This window comes from Herpailurus yagouaroundi, unplaced genomic scaffold, assembly GCF_014898765.1.
Source record: "Herpailurus yagouaroundi ecotype Mexico unplaced genomic scaffold, PumYag 139, whole genome shotgun sequence".
NCBI lineage: Eukaryota > Metazoa > Chordata > Mammalia > Carnivora > Felidae > Herpailurus > Herpailurus yagouaroundi.
The window spans coordinates 35,263,066-35,286,158 of record NW_024412394.1 but is presented as its reverse complement, the minus strand read 5'-3'; the positions used below and the strand labels follow the sequence as shown (position 1 = coordinate 35,286,158).

At 38.8% G+C, this 23,093-nt stretch overlaps 1 protein-coding gene across 1 annotated transcript in view; it reads right to left on the bottom strand.

The window, feature by feature from the left end:
* The window catches only part of CD109 (CD109 molecule), a 148,098-nt gene that overhangs the window by 29,026 nt on the left and 95,979 nt on the right, over positions 1-23,093 (bottom strand). Inside the window, exons 16-23 of the mRNA XM_040474606.1 lie at positions 22,252-22,326; positions 21,758-21,818; positions 17,933-18,074; positions 16,911-17,028; positions 13,983-14,096; positions 12,341-12,559; positions 10,927-11,071; positions 7,375-7,551 (exon numbers count right to left, since the gene is read on the bottom strand). Coding sequence (XP_040330540.1) covers positions 7,375-7,551; positions 10,927-11,071; positions 12,341-12,559; positions 13,983-14,096; positions 16,911-17,028; positions 17,933-18,074; positions 21,758-21,818; positions 22,252-22,326 — 1,051 coding nt within the window. The remainder of the gene's footprint in view (positions 1-7,374; positions 7,552-10,926; positions 11,072-12,340; positions 12,560-13,982; positions 14,097-16,910; positions 17,029-17,932; positions 18,075-21,757; positions 21,819-22,251; positions 22,327-23,093) is intronic.

Below are 23,093 nucleotides of genomic sequence, written 5' to 3'. Positions count from 1 at the left end.
GAGCGCCCCATTGGGCTCTGTGCCAGAAGCCTGAAGCCTGTTTGGGATTCTTTCTCTCTCTCCTCTCTCTCTCTCTGCCCCCCCCCCATACATTCTATCCACCCACTTCCCTCTCTCTCTCTTTCTCTCTCTCCTTCCCTCCCTCCTTCCCTCCCTCCATCAAAATAAATAAATAAACTTAAAAAAAAAAAAAAAAAAAACACTGGAACTACCTACATGCCCCTGAGTTGGAGACTGATTGAATAAACTGTAGAACATATTCAGTGGAGTCTATGCAATTGTGAAAAAAAGATGAGGAGTAAGTCTCTGAACTTATAAGAGTGATTTCCTGGATGCACTATTAAGTGAAAAAGACAAAGTCTAAAATAGCATGTATCATATACTACCTTTTGTGTAAGAAAAAGAGGAAATAAGAAAAAATATATATGTGTTCATTTCTGCAGAGAAAAAGAAACTAGAAATGAAGTTACCCACAAGGAGTTGGGAGAAGGGATACAAGAGGGAGAGATACCCCTTCACATATACCTTTTAGAATAAGTTTGACTTTTAGAAACATATTAATGTTCTACATATTCAAAAAAGAAAACAAGTAAGAATAGAAAAAAAATGATAGGCATTATTAACACTACTTTAGCTCACTTCAACATGTTTTAGTCTTCATAAACGTTGAAAATAACATATCATATAATCTCTTTCTTTTTCAGAGGCAGAGTTCACAGAGAAGCAGAATAACTTTCTAGTGTTTACAAAGGAAATTAGCAAAAGAGTCCAAGACATTCTCCCTCAATTTCCAATTCAAGACTAAATCCACCAGATAGCAGAGTTTCACTGTGAACTCGATGTGACAGAGGAGGGGAGGAAAGGAGAAGGCAGGAGATGAGAGGAGGGAGGGATGGAAAGGAGAGGAGAAAGAAGAAAAGAAAATGTTCAGGACCCATCATCACTAAAGGAGGTGCCTCTGTGGGGAGAAGGACCAATTTCTAAAAACAGGACCATGTGCCTCCAAGCCCCCAAATCACGTCAACAACTGCAGTTCCAAGTATGAGTTATTGTAAAACCAGTCAGAGAGATGAGATCATGCAGATGAGATCAGTGCTTATGGAAATTACCCCTCAGGTGGCTGACCTCCAACAGTCCCCATTAATATCAACAACTAACACCATTCCTCTCCTAGAGGCAGCCAGCGCAGAGGAGGGGGAGGACTCACAGACAATCTCTAGCTGTGGAGTATATTTCTTGAGCTGACTTAGATGACCCTAGACTCCAAACCTCCAGCTCTGCTCCTATGGCAGAACAAAGAAGAGAATCAGAACCTAGAGAGAGGAACTTCTATGACTCTCCTCATAGGAATATCCTTTGAGGTTTCCTTCCTCACCTTAAACCAGCCATGCACCATCAGAGAACCCTCAGCTGCTTATCCTGAAGGACCCTGTTGACTTGGCTGGAATATTTACCATAACACAACGATTCAACATTCAAGGGCAGTCAACTCAGTTAGAGACTTTTCGTGATAGGTAAAAAAGGCAAAACTGGGGCGCCTGGGTGGCTCAGTCGGTTAAGCGGCCGACTTCGGCTCAGGTCATGATCTCACGGTCTCTGAGTTCGAGCCCCGCGTCGGGCTCTGTGCTGACAGCTCAGAGCCTGGAGCCTGTTTCAGATTCTGTGTCTCCCTCTCTCTCTGACCCTCCCCCGTTCATGCTCTGTCTCTCTCTGTCTCAAAAATAAATAAACGTTAAAAAAAAAAAATTAAAAAAAAAAAGGCAAAACTATGGTCTTCTCTAAAAGTTTATGAGGAAATAGAAATATTGCCCTAAGTTCCTAGTTTCATGAATAGCTCTTGAGTTAGAAAGCAATAGTTCAGTAGGAATTAGGAGATACTTCTCAAAACTAAAATACAGAAGAAGTCAAGAGTTGATAGGATAATGACCCAGGAACTATTATTTATAAAGGGCCAGACAAGATACATACTTACTGGGTCATGAATTTTCTTTGGAATGGCCATGAATGTAAAATATTTTTAATTTATCATAAGAAAGATGAAAACACTGTTCATAGAAACAAATAGAAAAAGACTCTAAATATAATGTGACTTGGTTTACCTCAAGTGTCAAAGTTACATTTAAACAAAAGAAGTAAAATCAGCTCCTTGTAACTCTATCACTCACCTCCTCTGGTAAAAAGCTGATAAAAAAACATTTTCTGTACTAAAAGAAAAGTAATCATCCTCAACACCCTTACTCTGTATGATACCGCACATGGAAAGTGCGAACTTACTTCCTGGATTGTTAGTTATTCAGTGTCTTCACTATCGCCTCTAGCCGCTCTTGTGATGACCAGAAGCAGCATCAGAATTCTCAAACCTATTTTTCCCGTTTTTATGTCAATGGAAAAAATACGATGTGTTTTCAACTAGGCTTGGTCTGAGTCTACACTTGAAAAATAGAGCCACAGGCACTATGATTTAAATATCTGAGGAAAACAAGTGGTTTAAATCTCTAATTCACAGGATCTCTAATCCTTATCAAAAACAGTTTTTGTTTTATGGTTCTATTTTTTCTTTCTGACAGCAAAAGAGACTTCATTCAATGATGTAGCTGTTGTTTTGAACAAAAAAACAATGGGTTAGGTTACAAGGCTCCTGGGCCAAGCATGATTTAAGTAAAACAATGCTCTGTTCATAAATGACATTTAAATAATATAATCATGACTCATGCCAAAGCCACTTTAATTTCTTGAAAAATAAAAACAACTACGGTATATTTAAAGGACTTTGGCAAATGTGATGGCAAAAGAAAAAACAGTCTCTGAAATGAGACACTGATTTCATAATGAAAATCATTATACCAAGAAGCTTTTGTCCACTACTTTGAAATACAATTCAGTTCAGCATGTGAAATAATGTGTTTGGGGGAACTCCACTGTGTTGACTTCCATCAGCCACTTCGCCAGCTCAAAAGGTGAGCTGAAGCCACGGGTCCCATTTCCTAGCTAAGAAGAACCTGCCAAGGCCAGGTAGAACCTTTAGTGTTTATAAACAATCACTGAATTATGGAAGTACTTGAGAGATGTTCTGGGCCCAATCTCCACTTTAGGATGATGAACATAAAGCTCAAAGAAATTAATATTGACAGTAATTCATTCATCCAGTCTGTATTTATGGAGTTGCCTATATAGTGACACAATGGTGAGAAGATTAAACACGGTGCCCACTGTCAGGGAGCTTACCTTCTAGCGAAGAAGACACACAGATAACAGGCAAACAAGATAATTTTAATAATGTTAAATGTGGTGAAGAAGGGGCACCTGGGCAGCTCAGTTGGTGAAGCGTCCAACTTCAGCTCAGGTCGTGATCTCACGATCTGTGGGTTCAAGCCCCGCATCAGGCTGACTGCTCAGAGCCTGGAGTCTGCTTCGTATTCTGTGTCTCCCTCTGTCTCTGACCCTCCCCTGCTCGTGCTCTGTCTCTCTCTTGCTCTCTCAAAAATAAATAAACATTAAAAAAAAATTTTTTTTGGAAGTGTGGTGAAGAAAATGAAATGGAGTCATATAAATGAGAGTTTCTAAATGGAAAGGAAAGGCCATTCTGAGGGAAATGCCACCTAAATGATGAGAAGGAGCCAAGCCATGGAAAGACCAGGGAAGAGGATCCCAGGAGAAGAAAGAGCAAGGTGAGAGACCCTGAAGCACCATGGGGCTGCGAGTGAGTGTTCCAAATGTAGCCAAGTGTGAGCCAAGGGAGGGCAGCCTCAGGCAAGGTGAGAGAGGGAGGAAAGGCCAGTTCACCCACTGGAGAACCCATTAAAGAATTTTAAGCAAGGAAGTGACATGATTTTAACATTTTCAAAACATCCCTTTTATTATATGGGGAGCCTGTATTGAAGGGGAATGGGCATAGCAGAGAGGCTTTCCAAAGGGAAGCCACTGGAGTTGTCCAGGTGAGCAGTGACAGTATTTGAATGGAAGGATTCACCACGGGATGGAGACAGTAGAAGAATTTCATATTTGCTTTTGAGGCAGATGGACAAGACTTACTTGCTGACTGTGGAACCTAACTCCCTGCTCAGATGCAACTAACTATACTATGCCTAAGAGTTATTGGGTGTTTACTGTGTTAAAGTATGAAAATGTTTTATTTAACCTTCAAAGTGGGTATTTTATTAGCCCTGTCTTATGGGTGGGAAAACGAGGCTGGGGGAAACCAGCCTAACATTACAATCCATAAAGCATATAAAATATGGAATTATGTGGCATTTTCTAAAATATTTTGCTTTATTTCATTAAATTATCCCAAAGAATATGTACCAAATTATAGGGGCGCCTGGGTGGCGCAGTCGGTTAAGCGTCCGACTTCAGCCAGGTCACGATCTCGCGGTCCGTGAGTTCGAGCCCCGCGTCAGGCTCTGGGCTGATGGCTCAGAGCCTGGAGCCTGTTTCCGATTCTGTGTCTCCCTCTCTCTCTGCCCCTCCCCCGTTCATGCTCTGTCTCTCTCTGTCCCAAAAATAAATAAATGTTGAAAAAAAAAATTTAAAAAAAAAACAAAAAAAGAATATGTACCAAATTATAAAGCAACAGTCTAGTTCCTATGTACTTTCTACTTGAAGTCAGTCACACCACATTTTGAATACATCAGAATCTTGTTTTCAAACAGTACAGAGTTAAATTATGACAATCCCAAATATTCTTCATCTCCTTTAATATAACCATTATGGCAATGTGTAAAATCTCATTTGTTTTTAGCATGGCACTGACTACCACAGGGAGCACTTGGTGCCACTTCCTAACCCTAATTATGATAGGACTTGAAAATATAAGCTCTTGTGTTTAAATACGAACGATCTACAAATACATGTATGAAGGAGGATAATTTAAAGTTTATTTATTTTTGAGACAGCGTGAGAGAGAACAAGTAGGGGAGGGGCAGAGGGAGAAGGAGACAGAGAACCCCAAGCAGGCTCTGCACTGCCAGCACAAAGCCTGACACGGAGCTCGAACTCATGAACCATGAGATCATGACCTGAGCTGAAATCAAGAGTCAGACGCTAAACCAACTGAGCCACCAAGGCGCCCCTGAAGGAGGATAATTTTAAATGGGCAGCTCTGTCTGGAAAGAACCAATTGCTAGATCTTTGAGGACTTCCTGGAAGACCTTACCACATTTGAGGCCTGCAGGGCCTGTCTCTAATCTGAGGGAAAATATACCACTATCTCTTTCCCCCACAGCAGCACCCACGTCACACCCCGCTCTGATTCCAGTTCCTGGCCCTCCTCAGTTTATCCTCTCATGCAGCCTATGGCTCCTGACTCACAAACCCCTTCCTCTCTCTTAGCCCTTGTCTGTGCCAGCCTACCCCAGGGAGAGCTTTGGACACTGGCCAGCTTTTCCTCTTCGCTCCCACATCTTACAGCTCACTCTGGTCTAACCTGACACTTCAGATTCTAACCTTTGCTGTCTCCTTCCCTATAGGAGCCCACATTCCTCTCTTACTATTTTATCAGAAGCCCCATTGAGACCTCTTGCACATTGGCCATACTCAAGCATCTTGGCCAATTCCTGGACCTTTTCCATCCTAAGCTTACTGCTTTTAACAACCTAAGAACATTGCAAAGTAAAGTTATCCCCTATAGGTCTGAGGAAGAGCATGAATTCCAGAACAAGATCACCTGGGGGTAAACACGGGTAAGTTATATAACCATCCTGTGCCTCAGTTTCCTCATCTGTAAAATGGTAGAAGTGACAGTACACCCACCTCCTAGTGTTTTTGGGAAGAAGTAAACGAAAACACTTGTAAAACATTTAAACAGGGTTAGTTATTACCATTATTACATAAAATTATGTTCAGGATAAACACGTCCCTACATAATGAGGGAACCTGGAAGAAAAGCTCACATCAAAATAGTGTCTTTAAGCTTTCTAATTCTTAACTGTGGAGAAGTTAACAAAACCTAACAGCTGGCCTCTATTTGCATTTAACCCATTCATTCTAAAAAAAAAAAAAAAAAACAGTAACAAAACACTTGGGAGTTTAAAAGTGTGGACTCGATTTTTTGATTATACTGAACAAGGATTTTTTTAGCATTTTGCATAAACCACTCTAATCCTCACAAGTTTGATGGCAGCAGGTATCCCAAATTGTAACGAGAGATAAACTCAGCCACACAGAGATTTGGCTAGAAGTTCCCTAACATGGAAAAGCAAAAGCGAGACTGAAACTTTGGGTGGTTGGCTTCTGGAGTATTTGAGGAAATCAAATTTACATTATTCTTGTTAAAAATGTTTTTGTTGTTCTCTAAGTATGGACTGTAAGAGCATGGACTCTCAGGCCAGGCAAGGAGTTCAAATCCCATCTCCGCCACTCACTTGCTACGTGACCCTGGGAAAGTTACCTTTCCTGTGTCTCAGTTTCCTCATCTGTAAAAATAGGGGGACAATACTAACACGGTGAGCATTAAATGAGGTATTAGGTGCAAAGGGCTTAGAACACTGCCTGGCACATATAAGCACTCAGCTAATGATAACTGTTGTTATTTGCAAGTTGCAGGCACAAAGCATCTGGTATCTGGGAACAGACACCTCTCAAGGAGTCAGGGGAGAGTAATCCCCAGTGTGGCATTTTCTGAGGGGCCAGCAGGGCCTCCCCATGCAAACTGTTCCCTCCTAACTCCCACCTACTTGACACTTTAAACGCACTGAGAAGGTGCCTGCCCCATGACACCACATGTGTTTATGTACAGACTGTCTTCACTGAACAGAGAATTTCTTGAGAAGAAAGGCCCTGACCTCCTCTGTTTCCTTAGCAGTGGAACTGACACTGGCACTAACAGATGCTCCATAAATGTGGGATGAATAAATGAACAATCAGTCCTCTAGATGTTTAGTAGCTTTAAATTTTAGGCCCCTTATTAAAATACAAGCCCCTCTAGGGGCGCCTGAGTGGCTCAGGTGGTTAAGTGCCATTACTTCAGCTCAGGTCATGATCTCACAGCTCATGAGTTCGAGCCTTGCATCTGGCTCCGTGCTGACAGCTCAGAGCCTGAAGCCTGCTTCAGGCTGCTGCTGTCTCCTTTTCACTGCCCCTCCCCCACTCACACTGTGTGTGTGTGTGTGTGTGTGTGTGTGTGTGTGCCTCAAAAATAAACATTAAAAAAAAAAATACAAACCCCCCTAGACACTAACTCCTTAAACATGTTAGCAGCAATTTGTGACAATTACATCTTCCCATTGCTCATTCTTTTAGCACATTTCAGCACCATCTAGTCCTACAACCACAGAGCAAGGACAAATCACTTTATTCTGAAATATGGCATAGGGTGAACTCTGCCTAAAAAAAAAAAAAAAGGTTTTACAAATAAAAGCATATTTCTAAAATGCTTACCTTGCCTCATAAATGAAAGGGCTTTTTCTTTTAAGTTTTCTGTCAGTTGTTTCTTTTTAGTTAGGTAATCCAAAACATAAATATTTGGAGCAAAATTTATCATATTCTGCTCACCACAGCCATAAGGCATCCGAATCAATGAGGCCAAGCCATTGATGGAAGAACCAAGGATATCCCCTGAAAGCACAAGATATTCAATATATTCAGCAAATACTCAATAACTGTACCTCCTGGTGGCAATGAGACTCCCATTAAGTACAGAAGGCATCGGACACTGACGCAATAGTTATTCCACTGCTTGGAACAGAGTACAAACATTACATCAAACTTTTAGGAAGACTGGCCAAATAACTGATAACACAGTGGCAATGAACTTGTAAATTATGTGACACATTAGACTCTTAGCTCAGTTAAAGATGTGGCATACACTAGGCAAAAAATAAGTTTAAAAAATAATTCTTGGACAAAAATATGTAAGGGATTGATCATCAGGAAACCATCATTTTTATATAAGAAAGGAATGTTTTATTAGTAGTATTCTTCACATAGCTAGAACCTCATTCTGATTTCTTACTAAGACACTATAAGATTTTTTAAGGGCAAGGCTTAGAGTAGTTTTCACTGTGTTCTATTTAGCAACAACAAAGTAGAATTAACCAGTCAAAGTCTTTCAATGAATATCACAGTCAAAAAGGATTAGGAATAGTCTTCAAAGTTAGTAATCTAAAATTAAACAAAATGCATGTTTAAGAGACACCTCTATCCAAATTCTAATACCATGACTGGGGAAACAAGTAAAAATTCAGAAATACAGAGGCTGAGTTCTAATTCTGACCCCACTGTGGTTGAGCTGTATGGAGAAGAACATTCTTCTGTCTATTATTATATTTTAGAAATTTACACCATTCCAAGTCCAAATACTTAGTGAGCATCTAATCCTAAAATAAAATTTTTAAAAATGAATCTAAAAAATAAAGCCCTCTTTTAAATGAATAAGCTGCAGCCATGCTAGCATATGATGTCTTAAAGTTTAGATGTTAACACCCGTTAACACGTTAACAGATGTTAACAGAAAAATAGAGGTTATATTATTACCACTTATGCTTTTATGGTTTCTAATATTTAAAATGAACATAAACTTAGATTCTCCATATTCAAAGAAGCAAACTAATATTCACACTAATATCTGGGCTACTAAATAGATTTTTTTTAATAAATATCATATAGGACCACCTGGGTGGCTCAGTTGATTAACTTCAGCTCAGGTCAGGATCTCACAGTTTGTGAGTTTGAACCCCATGTCAGGTTCTGTGCTGAAAGCTCAGAGCCTGGAGCCTGCTTCAGATTCTGTGTCTCCCTCTCTCTCTCTGTCCCTCCCCTGATCACACTCTGCCTCTCTGTCTCTCTCAAAAATGAATAAACATTAAAAAGAAATTTTAAAAAATGTATCATATAAAAATACAACTTGAAAGCCATTCTTTGCGCCACGGTTAAAAATCAAACCTCAACAGTATTTCAGTAACCAAAGATAGATTCATTCAATGTAAGAAGTGGTGGTATACATTTGAAATTCAAGTCTTCTTCCCTTTGTGTGTATGTGTGTATGTGTGTGCATGTGTATTGCATCCCCTGTGTGCGTGCTGCACCTCCCAGCATCACAACACTGTGGGAGAATTTATTCCTCTAAGTAGAGAGGTTATTAAATTCTTCTTAAGAATTATACCCAAGGTGAACGAGCCCCATTTGGGGCTCCATGCTTTCAGCACAGACAGAGCCTGCTTCAGATTCTCTCTCTCTCTCTGCCCCTTCCCTGTTCTCTCTCTCTCTCTCTCTCTCTCTCTCTCTCTCTCTCTCTCTCAAAATAAATAAATAAATACTAATTTTTAAAAAAGAATTAGGGAAGCCTGGGTGGCTCAGTTGGTTGAGTGTCTGACTTCGGCTCATGTCACAATCTCACAGTTCATGAGTTCGGGCCCCGCATCAGGCTCTGTGCTGACAGATCAGAGCCTGGAGCCTGCTTCGGATTCTCTGTCTCCCTCTCTCTCTCTGCCCCTCCCTTGCTTGCACTCGGTCTCTCTCTATCTCTCTCAAAAATAAATAAACATTAAAAAAAATTTTTTTTAAGAATTATATTCAAGGCTCCCAAAAAGTCCTCTATGGAGGGCTTGGTTGTTGGAGTTATAATGGAAAACACTACACCTACAGATGAGATTTAAAATAACTTCTGAAAAAGTGCCTTAGGTCCTGACATCTTGAAGACCTAACAAACTATTTATATTCATTAATCTTCATTAATCTAAACATTTCCTTCGGTTATTTGTAAAGCACAACTATATAAACAAATCGTTTGTGTGGAAGCTCTGTTTAACAGCTGATGCAAAAACACACTTAGGTTGCCAGAAGGTGACTAGGACAGGGTGAAGTCAGTGGCTTGCTTCCTGTTATAAAGGTTATCTGTGTCCTGCACAGAGAACTGCTCTAGGCAAGAGAGCTCAGCGTTTGGTCATCAGAAGCACTTGTGGAGCCTTTTCAAAATATACACACCCTAACCATAGCTCAAGAAATGCTGATTGCGTAGGTCAGAAGTGCAGCTCTTACAAAGCTCCACACAAGATTCTGATATTATCAGTGGTTGAAAGCCACAGAAGCCAGAAGCTCTGCCCTTAGAAATACTCCCTCCCTTGGGGCCCCTGGGTGGCTCAGTAGGTTGAACGTCTGACTTCGGCTCAGGTCATGATCTCATGGTTTGTGGATTCGAGCCCCGAGTCGGGCTCTGTGCTGACAGCTCAGAGCCTGGAGCCTGCTTCGGATCCTGTGTCTGCCTCTCCCTCTCATGCCTCCCTTGCCCACTCATGCTCTGTCTCTCAAAAATAAACATTGGAAAAAAAAATTTTTTTAATTAAAAAAAAAAAAAGAATCCCTCCCTCAAGCCACATTATAAATGAGCGCTGCTAGTCAAAGAGTGATCTTCACACACATCAGAAGCATCAACATCAACTGGGAGCTTGCTAGAAATGCATAATCCAAGGCTCCACCCCAGGCCTACTAAACCAACATCTTCCTTTAAACAAGATCCCCACGTGGGGCACCTGGGTGGCTCAGTTGGTTGAGGGTCCAACTTCGGCTCAGGTCATATCTCACAGCTTGTGAGTTCAAGCCCTGCATCAGGCTCTGTGCTGACAGCTCAGAGACTGGAAGCCTGCTTCAGATTCTGTGTCTCCCTCTCTTTCTGCCCTTCCCACACTCACGCTCTGTCTCTCTCTGTCTCAAAAATAAAGAAACATTAAAAAAAAATTTTAAACAAGATCCCCACGTGATTCAGATGCACACTGAGATTGAGAACTGGTCTAGGTAGAACACATATCTGCTAGTCTTTCTACTGTAATCAGTAGTTGGTACCAACTAAAAACTTTAGCAACCTCTTCTCATTAGGACTAAATTAGAAAATACATCTATAACAGATAACAAATGTGTTATACACACACACACACACACACACACACACACATATACACATAAACCTGGAGTCATGGCAGTATATTGTATTCTTACCAATTGCAGTGATCTGAACTCTTTCACTACCACTCACTGTGTTGGGAGGAAATGAGAAACTCAAAGTTTTCAGGGGAGTTTGTAATTTGTGGACAGCCAAGTCTAATAAGATGGATTGTGAATACAATTTTTCTATTCCTTCAGCCTGTTGGAAAAAAGGAACACGATTAACATGGTCTCCACTCATCCATCTACAGAGAGTTTTATGCAAATAAGATAAACATCTTGCCTGCAGTGTCTGCACTATGTGTACATTAGGTAAATACCTACCATTTTTGATTCCTGCTTCAAATCTGTTAATAAATGCTTACTTTCTAATTAAAGTAGATAAAACATTTCATGAAATAGCAATTGAGAGGTGCCTGGATGGCTCAGTCGGTTAAGCATCCAACTTCAGCTCAGGTTATGATCTCACAGTTCGTGAGTTCAAGCCCCATGTAGGGCTCTGTACTGACAACTCAGAGACTGGAACCTGCTTCAGATTCTGTGTCTCCCTCTCTCTCTGCCCCTCCCCCTCTTGCATTGTCTTTCTTTCTCTCTCTTAAAAATAAATAAACATTTAATAAAGTTAAAAAAAAAAGAAATAGCAATTGAAATGATAAAGGAGAAGATGAAAAGGTAATGATAAAAACTCTCTGAGGTAAATCCTATTATTATCCAAAGAGAGATTTAAAAAGAGAGAGAGAGATCAAACTCCTTGCCCAAAGTCACACTTGACAGAGCTGGCATTTGAACCTAGGGCTGTCTCACCCCAGGACACAAGTGCTTACCCACCAGGCTGAGTTTTTCTGCATAATGCCTTCTCTAAAGAAAAATCTACAAAATTGCTTCTAACTATACATTCAAAATACATACAACTGTAGATTCAAAATCTACATATCAACTTGGCATGATTTTTTTTTATTTTTTTAATGTTTATTTAATTTTAAGAGAGAGAGAGAGACAGAGTATAAGCAGGGGAGGGGCAGAGACAGAGAGGGAGACACAGAATCTGAAGCAGACTCCAGGTTCCCAGCTGTCAGAACAGAGCCTGACACAGGGCTCGAACCCACGAATCATGAGATCATGACCTGAGCCGAAGTCAGACACTTAACTTACTGAGCCACCCAGGTGCCCCTCAACTTGGCGTGATTTGATAGGACCCTAATGTAAAACAGTTTGTAAATGTAATTAATTGACTGCAAAAGAGATTTGCTATATAGACATATCATAAATTTGAAGAGGAAATGGGTGATTACTTCCAAAACATATTATGTATCTTCACACACAGATGAGATAACAATTAGACAATACCAGGGTGGAGGAGATGACCTACTAGATCTTGCCAACAAATTTAACCAAGAGAAAAACCATCTTCTGTTTCCTTTTTAATTATATATTTCCGTTTCAATTATTCAAGACTTCAAACATTTACCTTTACTAAAATCCTCTGGGTGACAGCATCAGAAGCAGCAGGTGAAATGGCCGTGACTGTGATTGGAATTTCCCCCAGGTGTGTTGGCTTGACTGGGAAAACAACAGTTGCCCCATCCTCACTGGGAACCAGAATGGTCTGCTGGTGTCCGGTCGCATTTATTTCATTTAAAGCCATTAGAATATCAAATTTGTCACTTTTCTCAATGATTACTTGAACCTGGAAGGAAAATTATCAAAAGTTTTGTATAATAAACGCTCATAAGTAAAGTGTTGCTTTAACCACATCAAGTGCTATTAAATCCATGAGGCTCAAGACTGGAGAAATAGGAGACAGAGATTCAGCCAAGAAGAGGATGAGAAGGTTATCAGGGAAAACTTCATTTTCCTATGTTCTCCTCATCCACTTCAAGATTTGTGGGAAAAGGGCACTCTTCGGTTCCATTTCTAACATTAAACTCCCACTAACATTAAATTCTGTCATCATCCGAAGGCTTTGAGTGGGAAGGATGTGCCCAGAAAGGTTATTTCATGTCACAGTATTGCCACAAGCCTGATTTAACTGCATCATCCTAGGACACTGGTCCCATTAGAAAAACCTAAGACAAACAGGATGCAGGGTTATTACATCTATTGAGAGTCTTGGCTAAAATTATCCCAAGGAAAGAATGATGCAGACATCAGTCCTAAAGCATATGTTGGTTGTAAACTTGTGTAAAGTCTGTCAAAGTTGCCAGTCTTGCCAAGGATGGCATTTATCTAGGCCTTACACTTCATGAATTGTTTTCCATTTATTTTCTCATCTTTTTCTCAAAATACTTTGTGTAGAAACAAGAATTATCATTCCCATTTTACATTAAGTTATTTGCTGGTAAGGGGTAGAGTGGGACATCGAATCCAGGCCTTCTGATTCCAGATCTTCTGCTCTTTTCAAAGTATCACTGTTGACTACGTTAAAAAGTACAATTTAAAAATAATTTACAAACATAGTGCTTAATGAGATTGTGGCATTTTCACTTAACGAAGTTAATAACATAGTCCTACTTACTCTGGGGGGAAAGAATTAATCACTTGGTTAGCACTACAATGGGCACAACACAAACGGTGGCCTAAGCCTGCCTTCCAGGGAACTGACTAGCTAAGGAAACATTAGGCACATGACTCAAAACACAAAGCCTTGTTTTGAATATGTTGTATTCAAAACAAAATACATTATAAAAACATGGAAACAACCTAGAACAGAATGGGTGAGGAAAGATATCCTAGTTTTATGCCAGGTCTTGAGAGGAATAAGTCAAGGAGCACAGAATGGCAGTGCAAAGGGGCAATGCCTCTAGATGTGGGGAAGGCTGGGAAACAGCACAGGGAGTCAGGAAAGACACAGACCTTCCTCACATACAGTAAGGAAGTTACGTGGCTCAAGTAGAAAACATGTGCAAGAAATTAAGAAAGGACAGACACACTAATACAATCCTTAGACATTAATAAGTAGAAGAAATTACTGACAAAGTGTGTTTATTTTCAATCTCTCAGAAATGTATAAAATGCTTACATGCCCAGATGCCCAAACATTAATAACCCTGTGTGTTTTCTCCATTTTTTTCCTGAAGTGTGAATGATTAACAAAACTTTTAATACATTACCTCAGTGGCATCTTTCAAATAATTGAATATGGTTACTTCCAAAGCAAATTCTTCACCTCTGATAACAGAGTAGGGAAGATTCAAAAAAATGAAAAATGGCTGGAAGGCTTGTAGCTGGAAAAAACACAATGAATACATATTTTATTGAAGTCAAAATGCTTCATATTACATGCAATTAAAAGTAAATCTCACAAAACCTATGAAGCCTATAATTTCACATAGAAATGGCCACTTGCCTATCAACAGAAAACAAACAGCAACTTAGCCCAAATGAATGATGATGATAAACTGATGTGGCTTATGGTATTTAACATATTAATCACTACATTTTACTAAATGCCTACCAGGATCCAGGAACTTTATTTTTATCATTTTATTTTATTTTCATCATGATAATCGGTGTACTGTCTAATCCCCACCCCCTACTACCCCATCCTCCCACCCATCACCCCTCTGGTAACCATCTGTGCTAGAGTTAAGAGTCTGTTTCTTGGTTGTCTATCTGGTTTTTTTTTTCCTTCACTCATTTGTTTTGTTTCTTACATTGTACATATGAGTGAGATGATATGGTATTTGTCTTTCTCTGACTCATTTGACTTAACATTATACTCTCTAGCTCTATTCATGTTGTTGCAAATGCCAAGATTTCATTCTTTGTTCTGGCTGAATAATATTTATATATATACACACATATATATACATATGTACATATATACCACATCTCCTTTATCCATTCATCTATCAGTGGACACTTGGGTTGCTCCCATAGTTTGGCTATTGCAAATAATGCTGCAATAAACATAGGAGTGCATATGTCCCTTTGCTTTAGCATTTTTGTATTTTGGGGGGGGGGTAAATATCCAGTAGTGTGATTCTTGGATCATAACGTTCTATTTTTAGTTTTTTGAGGAACCTCCATATTGTTTTGCACAGCCAAATTGGCTGCACCAATTTGCATTCCCACCAACAGTGCAAGAGTGTTCCGTTTTCTCCACATCCTTGCCAACACTTGTTGTTTCTTGTATTGTTGAATTTAGCCATTCTGACAGGTGTGAGGTGATAGTTCATTGTAGTTTTGATTTGCATTTCCCTGATGATAAGTGATGTTGAGTATCTTTTCATGTGTCTCCTGGCCATCTGTAACATCTTCTTGGGAGAAACAGCTGTTTATGTCTTCTGCCCATTTTTAATTGGATAATTTGGTTTTGGGGTACTGAGTTTATCAGTTCTTTATATATTTTGTATTTTAACCCTTTATAGGATATGTCATTTGTAAATATCTTCTCCTGTTCAGTAGGTTGCCTTTTAGTTTTATTGAGTGCTTCCTGCACTGTGCAGAAACTTTTTACTTTAATGTGGTCCCAACAGTTTATAGGTACTTTACACAATTTCATTTAATTCTTACAACTCCTAGGAGGCAGGTTCTATGCACATATTTTACAGAAAAGAAATCTGAAATTCAGATATATCTGAAACGAGTACAAGATCACATTGGTAGTAAATGAAGGAACCAGAAATGGATCCCAGAATGTCTGATGCCAAAGTCAAGCTCCTGACCTACTGTGCTATAATGACTCCACCAAGTGGCCAAATCAAACAACCCCTGTTTTAGACTCGTGGAAAGTCTAGATGATGTTCTGCTTACTACGTTCTAACATATACATGCACATGTACTTCCTCATTGGTGACCCAATTCTGATACTGTTGGCCAAAACCTTCATGGGAAGCTGAACCCCTACCCTGCCTCTGAAAGCAGCCATTGATTAATTTAGGCCGATGGTTGTCACTGGCAGCAGTAATTTCCTCTAGAGGTTTACTTAGACATTTGTGAAAGTGTCTAAGATTGTCACAATGATTGAGGGGCACCATTGACACATAGTGGGTGAAAGTCTGTAATGCTCAGGACAGAAGAACTGTCCCCTGTCCCTCATGATTCTTGAATATCTCTTCAGACATTCATGTAAAGTACCTTCTTGTAATGACCTGAACTTCAAACCTAATTCCAACTTATATATGAACCCAAATATTGGAAATATATTGCATTTCTCAATACACACTGAATTTTTCATAAATACAGCTATTTTATAAATCAACAGAAGACTGCCCTTTGTTTTGTTTGTAACTTTACCAAAAGTCGTTCAGTTTCAGAAACCGACATCACCACAGGCAGTACTACTCAAGGTGTTTGAGCGGCTGAAACAATACCTGTACATCAAACTTGATTTGCAGCTATTACACACAGGGTGATTCCATGCCTGGAGTAAACAGTTAAATATGTATGACTCTTAGTGCAGCTATGACTGACAACTTATATACTGTAATATGTATTACTTTATTACAGATTACTTTCCCTTTATTTCTCAATATTTCACTTAAGGCATCATATGGATTTTTTTAATTGAGTATGTAAGTATACTACATTTTCTATGACTTGCATTGTAGATGGTAAAGGGGAAAACAAAATATCTGTTATAAAAAGGGGCTTCAGGTATGACAGAGGTGAGAACTACTGGTCTAAGACCAAACATGTATATTCCTCTCGCCAGCCACTGGGTTAGGAAGTCACATATGCTGCAATCTGACTAGAAATGTGAAGGCATGTCTTCTAGGGGACATCTTGAGAAGTTCTGCTCATCCTTATCAGAGGGACACACAGAAACCCTCTGTCTTCTGGACTTTGGAAATGGTTGGATTCAGTCAATAATAAACTTTTTATCCAAATCTTAACATGGATGGAACACATTTAGGAGTTCAGTACAGCTCACATTCTAAAGTAAACAACTAATAAAAAACAAAAAGGAAAAGCCAAGGAAGCTCTAAACACTGAGCAACATCATAAGCAATTGTTTTTTGAAAATCCATTGAAGAGTGGACACTTTTTTTGCTTTGGGTACTTTAACATTTATAAGCAGCTCTTTCATATACTACCTCCACTGGAGTCCTGGTTAGTCCAAGACCTAAGTCCTCAGAGATCACAAATGCGGTAGCCACCCAAGAAGTGATAGAATCAGGCACGGTAACTTCAAAGTCTTGGTAAATCTTGGAACTAAAGTCAAGATAAAAATAAAAATCACAACCCCGAGAACTGACACATTTCCAAAAAAGTCAACATAACCTAAACCATTTTTGGAAGAGTTTTAGTTTTACAAATTGTTTGCCTATCTAAATTTTTTTGAGTGAGCATGAAACAGCAGATCCCAAATTCTCAAGGACCAGGTCATTTAATAAGGCCATAACACTGCATCCTGACTCGTATTCCATTAAAAGCTTTCAACAATGTTTACACTTTCAGAATGACCATGATTTTCATAAATGTACAGATAATAAATACATATTTTCAAATTTAACTTGATTTATTTCTGTCAATTTACATGAAAGTTTCCCTCCGTATCCTGGTCATGTATTTGTGTGTGTGTGTTTTGAGCTTTGACTTGTGTCTTATTTCAAGTTTCCATACATGGCTGACTATAAAATATATGCATATTTCATGATTCATCTGCTCAGTCATCAGACCAGATAGCACAGGGTTTGTCAACTAAGCTGAGTCCCTCCACCACCTGTGCTGCTTCTCCCTGTGGCTTACGGGGATGTTTTACAAGGAGCTACAAGGCAGAGAGAGTAATCATCAGTACTTTCACCCCAAGGTAACAAGTGTACTCTCAGCAATTTTCTCAAACAAGAACCATGAGACTTCAAGGAAGTTCAAAACACCCTTCGTTAGAAGAAGGTCTATCTTCTCCTTAATGATACTCTCACTGCCCAATTTGCATGTGGCTTTATTATATACTACATTTAAATACACTAAATATCATTCTAAGATAAAAAACCTCTTGGTCTATTTAGCTTTAACCACAATATGTTTGCACTTAAACATTAGAAAGAACACAAAACTTGTTTAAAAATAACACTAAACAAAATATATATAAGCAAAGAACATGATAAATCTTTACCCCATGTTGGTGTCTAGCCAAATCCAAGTCTCTGGAAAATGCTTTCTGACACGTGGGTCGCTAACCGAAGAGAAGTCATGGAAATCTACCAAGTATCCTTCATTTTCCTCCACAAACCTCTCGGCAAGTTCTACGCTGTCATCTAAAAATCAACATTGGCAACTGTTAGGAAAAAAGTCCCTGTAGAGAATGATTATAAACTCAGTCCATGGAATTGCAGCACCTCTCAGCTGAATGGGACTTTAGAGCTCATCTTATCCAACCTTCTCATTTTACAGATGAGACACCTGAGACCCACAGAAGTCAAGTGACTTACCCAAGGCCCTGTGGCCAGTTACGGCAGTGCCAAAACTTAAAAAAAAAAAAAGTTTCCTGCCCATATGGCCAACACCTAAAAAACTACTTACAGTGCAGTTGCTAAAAAATAAGTTAAATCACATTTTTAAAGTTACCTTCAATTTTTCTATTCTTTTTAGCTCCCTAGTGCCAGTTACCAATGGCTATCCCAGCCATAAGATGCCACAATCATCCTGTTTACTAACTTAAAAACAGCCATGTTGCCATACAAACTCTGGGTTACCTACTTCTATTTTTTCAACTTTTCTATAAGTCTATAATTATTTCAAAATAAAATGTAAAAAAAAAACAGACTACAGTCAGTACCAGGGATACAAAGATGAATGCAGGGAGCTTCTTCACTCACAGTCTATTGGAGGAGACAAATAGAAAACTGTAGTAAACATGTTAAGAGTGACACAGACAGGGGCGCCTGGGTGGTGCAGTGGGTTAAGCGTCCGACTTCAGCCAGGTCACGATCTCGCGGTCCGTGAGTTCGAGCCCCGCGTCGGGCTCTGGGCTGATGGCTCAGAGCCTGGAGCCTGTTTCCAATTCTGTGTCTCCCTCTCTCTCTGCCCCTCCCCCGTTCATGCTCTGTCTCTCTCTGTCCCAAAAATAAATAAACATTGAAAAAAAAAATTTAAAAGAGTGACACAGACATATAAAAAATGCCTATTGTGCACAATAATGGCTGATTTTATCCAAAATCTGAATGATGAAAATAGTGTGGCTAGGGGAAAAAATTTCATTTTGCAGGGGTTTGGGGGTTTTTTTATTCTGTTTTCTTTAAGTCTCCAGTTAAAGAGTACCCCACATGGGAAAGGGACACAGGGCAGGTAAGCTAAGTACAAAGGCATGTCCCGAATATGACAGTGAGTATTAGGTAAGAGGGGCGTAAAATGAGAAGAGAAAGAATGGCTAAATCCAGACATTAAATATCCAATCTCCCATGCTGAAACTTAGATTGATCCTTTAAGCAATCTTGACCTATTGAAGGTTTTAGAATAAATTAGAAACATGATCCAGCCCACAGCTCATGTTTTATAATGATAACTCTGGCATCAGTGTGAACAATGGTTTAGAGCTGGAGGAAATAAAAGGTGGGCAAAGCAGGTAAGTTAGGAAGTTATTACAATAGTCAACGAGACACTGACAAGGGCCTGAAGCAAGGAGAGGAGAGGAAGAATAGTCTCAAGAGATGATTCTGCCCTGCCTCTTGGGTGGATGACTTCTGTGTATGCCCATGGCATGCTGACTCCCCCCACCCCAGTCCTCAGCACACTCTTCTATATATTGTTTTGCCCCACTAGACCAAGTTGAAATCTCATTGCCTCGTACATACTAGGCATGCAATTAATATCATCACTATCCATTAAATAATGAATGAACGAACTGGATCTGAGGAATAAAATAGTAGGTAATTGCAGACTTATAAGTGCTAAACATGTGTCATACAATTTAAATGTTTTTGAATTTAACATCATAATACCCCTGTAATACCAATAATATTATTAGCACTATATTTCAATTGGAGATTTGAAGTTTAGAAAGGTTAATTGACTTTCTCAGTGTCAAAACACCAGAACTTAAAGGCAGAAGTATTTGATGGCAATCCTTTTCTTAACTACCATGTTATTCCACATCTGACAGAGAGGAAGGAACTAAGGATGTGTTGTGGGTTTCTGATTTAGGCATCTAGGTAAATGATGATTTCATTAACATAGGTCTGAAATTATATCAATTCAAGGAATCACATATCAATAAAATTATATTAAGGAAAAGCAAGGCTGTAAAGGAAGAGAAGATCATAAACTTGGCTTGTGACATACTGAATTTAAGGTATTTGTGGGATGCAGAAACAGAGGGGTAAGATAAACAGTCAAGATGTTCCAGAGTTTGGGTTAATGAAGAAGATGTCAGGGAAGGACAAGGGAGTAGGGAAGAATGCTACCAAACTGAATAATCATGGTGGTCCAGGCCAAGTACTGGAGGAAAGTGAAAGCAGAAGGAGCCAATAACCCAGAATAACCAGAAGTCAAGACCAAGGAAGATATTTGGCCTCTAGTAAGGACAAAGAAGGCATTCAATAGATTTAAGGGAGTGAGTGAATATCCAAGGTAGAAGGATAGGCATTTGAAATGTTAAAAGTAAAGCAGTGTTCCAGTGATAATGTGACCTTGAGTAACTACTGATGCCATAGTGCTGACTGCAAGATACATTATGTACTTAGGAACCCTGATCCGGAAGAGAAGCAGAAAAACGAATGCCAGTCACTTAAGAAGGTTTCTAGGGACACAGTATGCTAGTAGGAGGATCAAATTTCTTCTGTTAAACAGTGGGGAAGAAAAGGTAGAAGAAAGTTCTTAGGAAATGTAAAGGATACAATAAGTATTACTAACAACAGAATGAGTATTACAGTGGAAATCAGGATTTGATAAGTAAGGATGAAAAAAGATGGGTAAGAGCAGATACCAACAAAGAGAGAATGGAAAAAGATTGCTTAGAAGGTGTCTAGGATGGATTGTTACATGAAGAAAGCTAACCATACCATATTATCTTTAATGCATAGAAATCATAATGACTTCATAAAATTTTTAATACTATAAAATGATCTTTTTGCTTCAGGACAGAGGCTCGGGTATCCTGTAGTGTCAAAAATCAGCCCAAAGCTGGAGAACCTGGGGCTTAGTGTGGAGTAACTGAGAAGACCTGACAGGAATAGGGAATCCGGGGATACAAATTGTGACAGCCTTACAAGATGATATTAGCATAATGTTACCTAAAGGAAAAGAGAACAACTCCTGGAGTTAACCATTCTCATTTCCACACTTCCTTCAGTCAAAACATTTCACTTCTTCCTAAGCACTCTTATTATTAGTTGGGTAGCAACTCTATTTAGCAACACAGGGAACTAGAATGTATAGATGTGACCCTGCTCAGGAAGAACTCAGACTGATGAGACATGCACGTGTGCAGGTGCATGCACTCACGCATGCTCACTGCATGTACCAGCATACTTATGGCATCTGGGTTATATTCTAGGTGAACATGCGTGTGTGTGTGTGTGTGTGTGCACACTGCATATACCAGCATACTTATGGCATCTGGGCTATATGCTAGGTGAACATCAAAATGCCAGAGAACAAAAATGTTTCAAAACTATGTTGTTCCTTTTACCTAATTCCAAAATAACAGCACAGTTTGCAATACAAATTGGAAGCATAGGATCTTCCAATATGCCCCAAAAAATAACCATTTCAAACAACTACAAGGGAGCAAATGGAAATCTAGACAGAAGCCCAGACAAATATTCCATGTCATGGCTCAAATGTACATTAAACTCCAAAGACTTTAGGAAAAGAGAACAGAAAATGAAATCACAATATCCATATCCATTAAACCAGAAAGCATCCATACTTATAAGTAATTTTAAATACCTGAGATGAAAGACTGAAATACTTTGAAAGCACATTGCTAGGTTCTACTTACAAACACCATCAATGTAATCCTTCATAAGGTTTGCATCTGTCAATACCCAGAGGCCACATTCCTAAAAAGAATAATTTTAAAATTTTTTTAAATAAAAGTTTAAATGCTTTGTAAAATGTCACAGCCATCTTCTATACTCTTAATTCACTCTTGTTCATTTGTTTTTATGCAGACATGAAAGTTTTGTGTTTTTTTGACTCTATCTCATTTTTGAGAATTTAGGTACATACATGAGCATTCTCTCTCTCCCTCTCATACACAGATACAGATACACACACACACACACACACACACACACACACACACACACACACATTTTCCATTTGCTTTTAAAATTGGAAGGATGATTATCTTTCCATTTCAAATTATATTTATATAACACTATACTTCAACAACACATTTAATAAAAGGTTAATCAGATAATTAATTCTGAAGGTGTTTGCAATATAAAAGATATTAATATCTTTCCAAATTATATAATAAGCTAAACATACCTGAAAAACTGCAAAAGAATTCATGAACATGCCTAAATAATACCCTGTGTTATAGAGCTCCAACTCATGGACCACCTAAGGAGAAGATAAAATATGTGGAATGAATTGATTTGTATCATACTGTTCTGCCCTCTGTAATATTTCTTGTATGTTACTTAGATAACACACAGCCCACATGCTTATCTAATTTGAAAGTGACACAAATGGAACAATAACAAATATTTGAATGCCTTATTCATGATTCAATCAGCTAAAATTACATTGATTCTTTTAACTTATTTTCACTCTGTTCACTAATCCAGAGTTCCTAAGAAATGTGGGCTTGAGGTTTGCTCAGGAGGAATTTAAATGTCAATTCCTAAACCAACACACAGGGGTCAGCATTGAAAACAACCCATACTTCTGGCAGAAATAAATGGGTTAAATTTGATGGTTAATATAAGTTCTGCAAATGTCACTTAACTACATTTTCTTAAATAACAAAAAGAGATAGTTTACAAAAAAGAAATGTAAATTATTAACAAACAAAAAATATTCAACCTCATTGATAAAGCACTGCAAATTATAACATCAATGAGATAGTTTTTTCAATATTGAGATATTTACATAATCACATTAGCAATGTTATTTTTTTAAGAGCAGCACTCACTCCTAGGAAGAGAGAGTAAAATAGGCTAAAAGACTGAGTAAAGTTGGCAGCTCCCAAGAGATAAACCCAGATTAGAATATGACCTAGCAATTCCATCCCAATGTATATGCTGAAAAGAACAGGCACTCAGATATACATGTATGGCCAATGTTCATTGTGGCATCAGTCACAGTAACCAAAAGATAGAAACAAC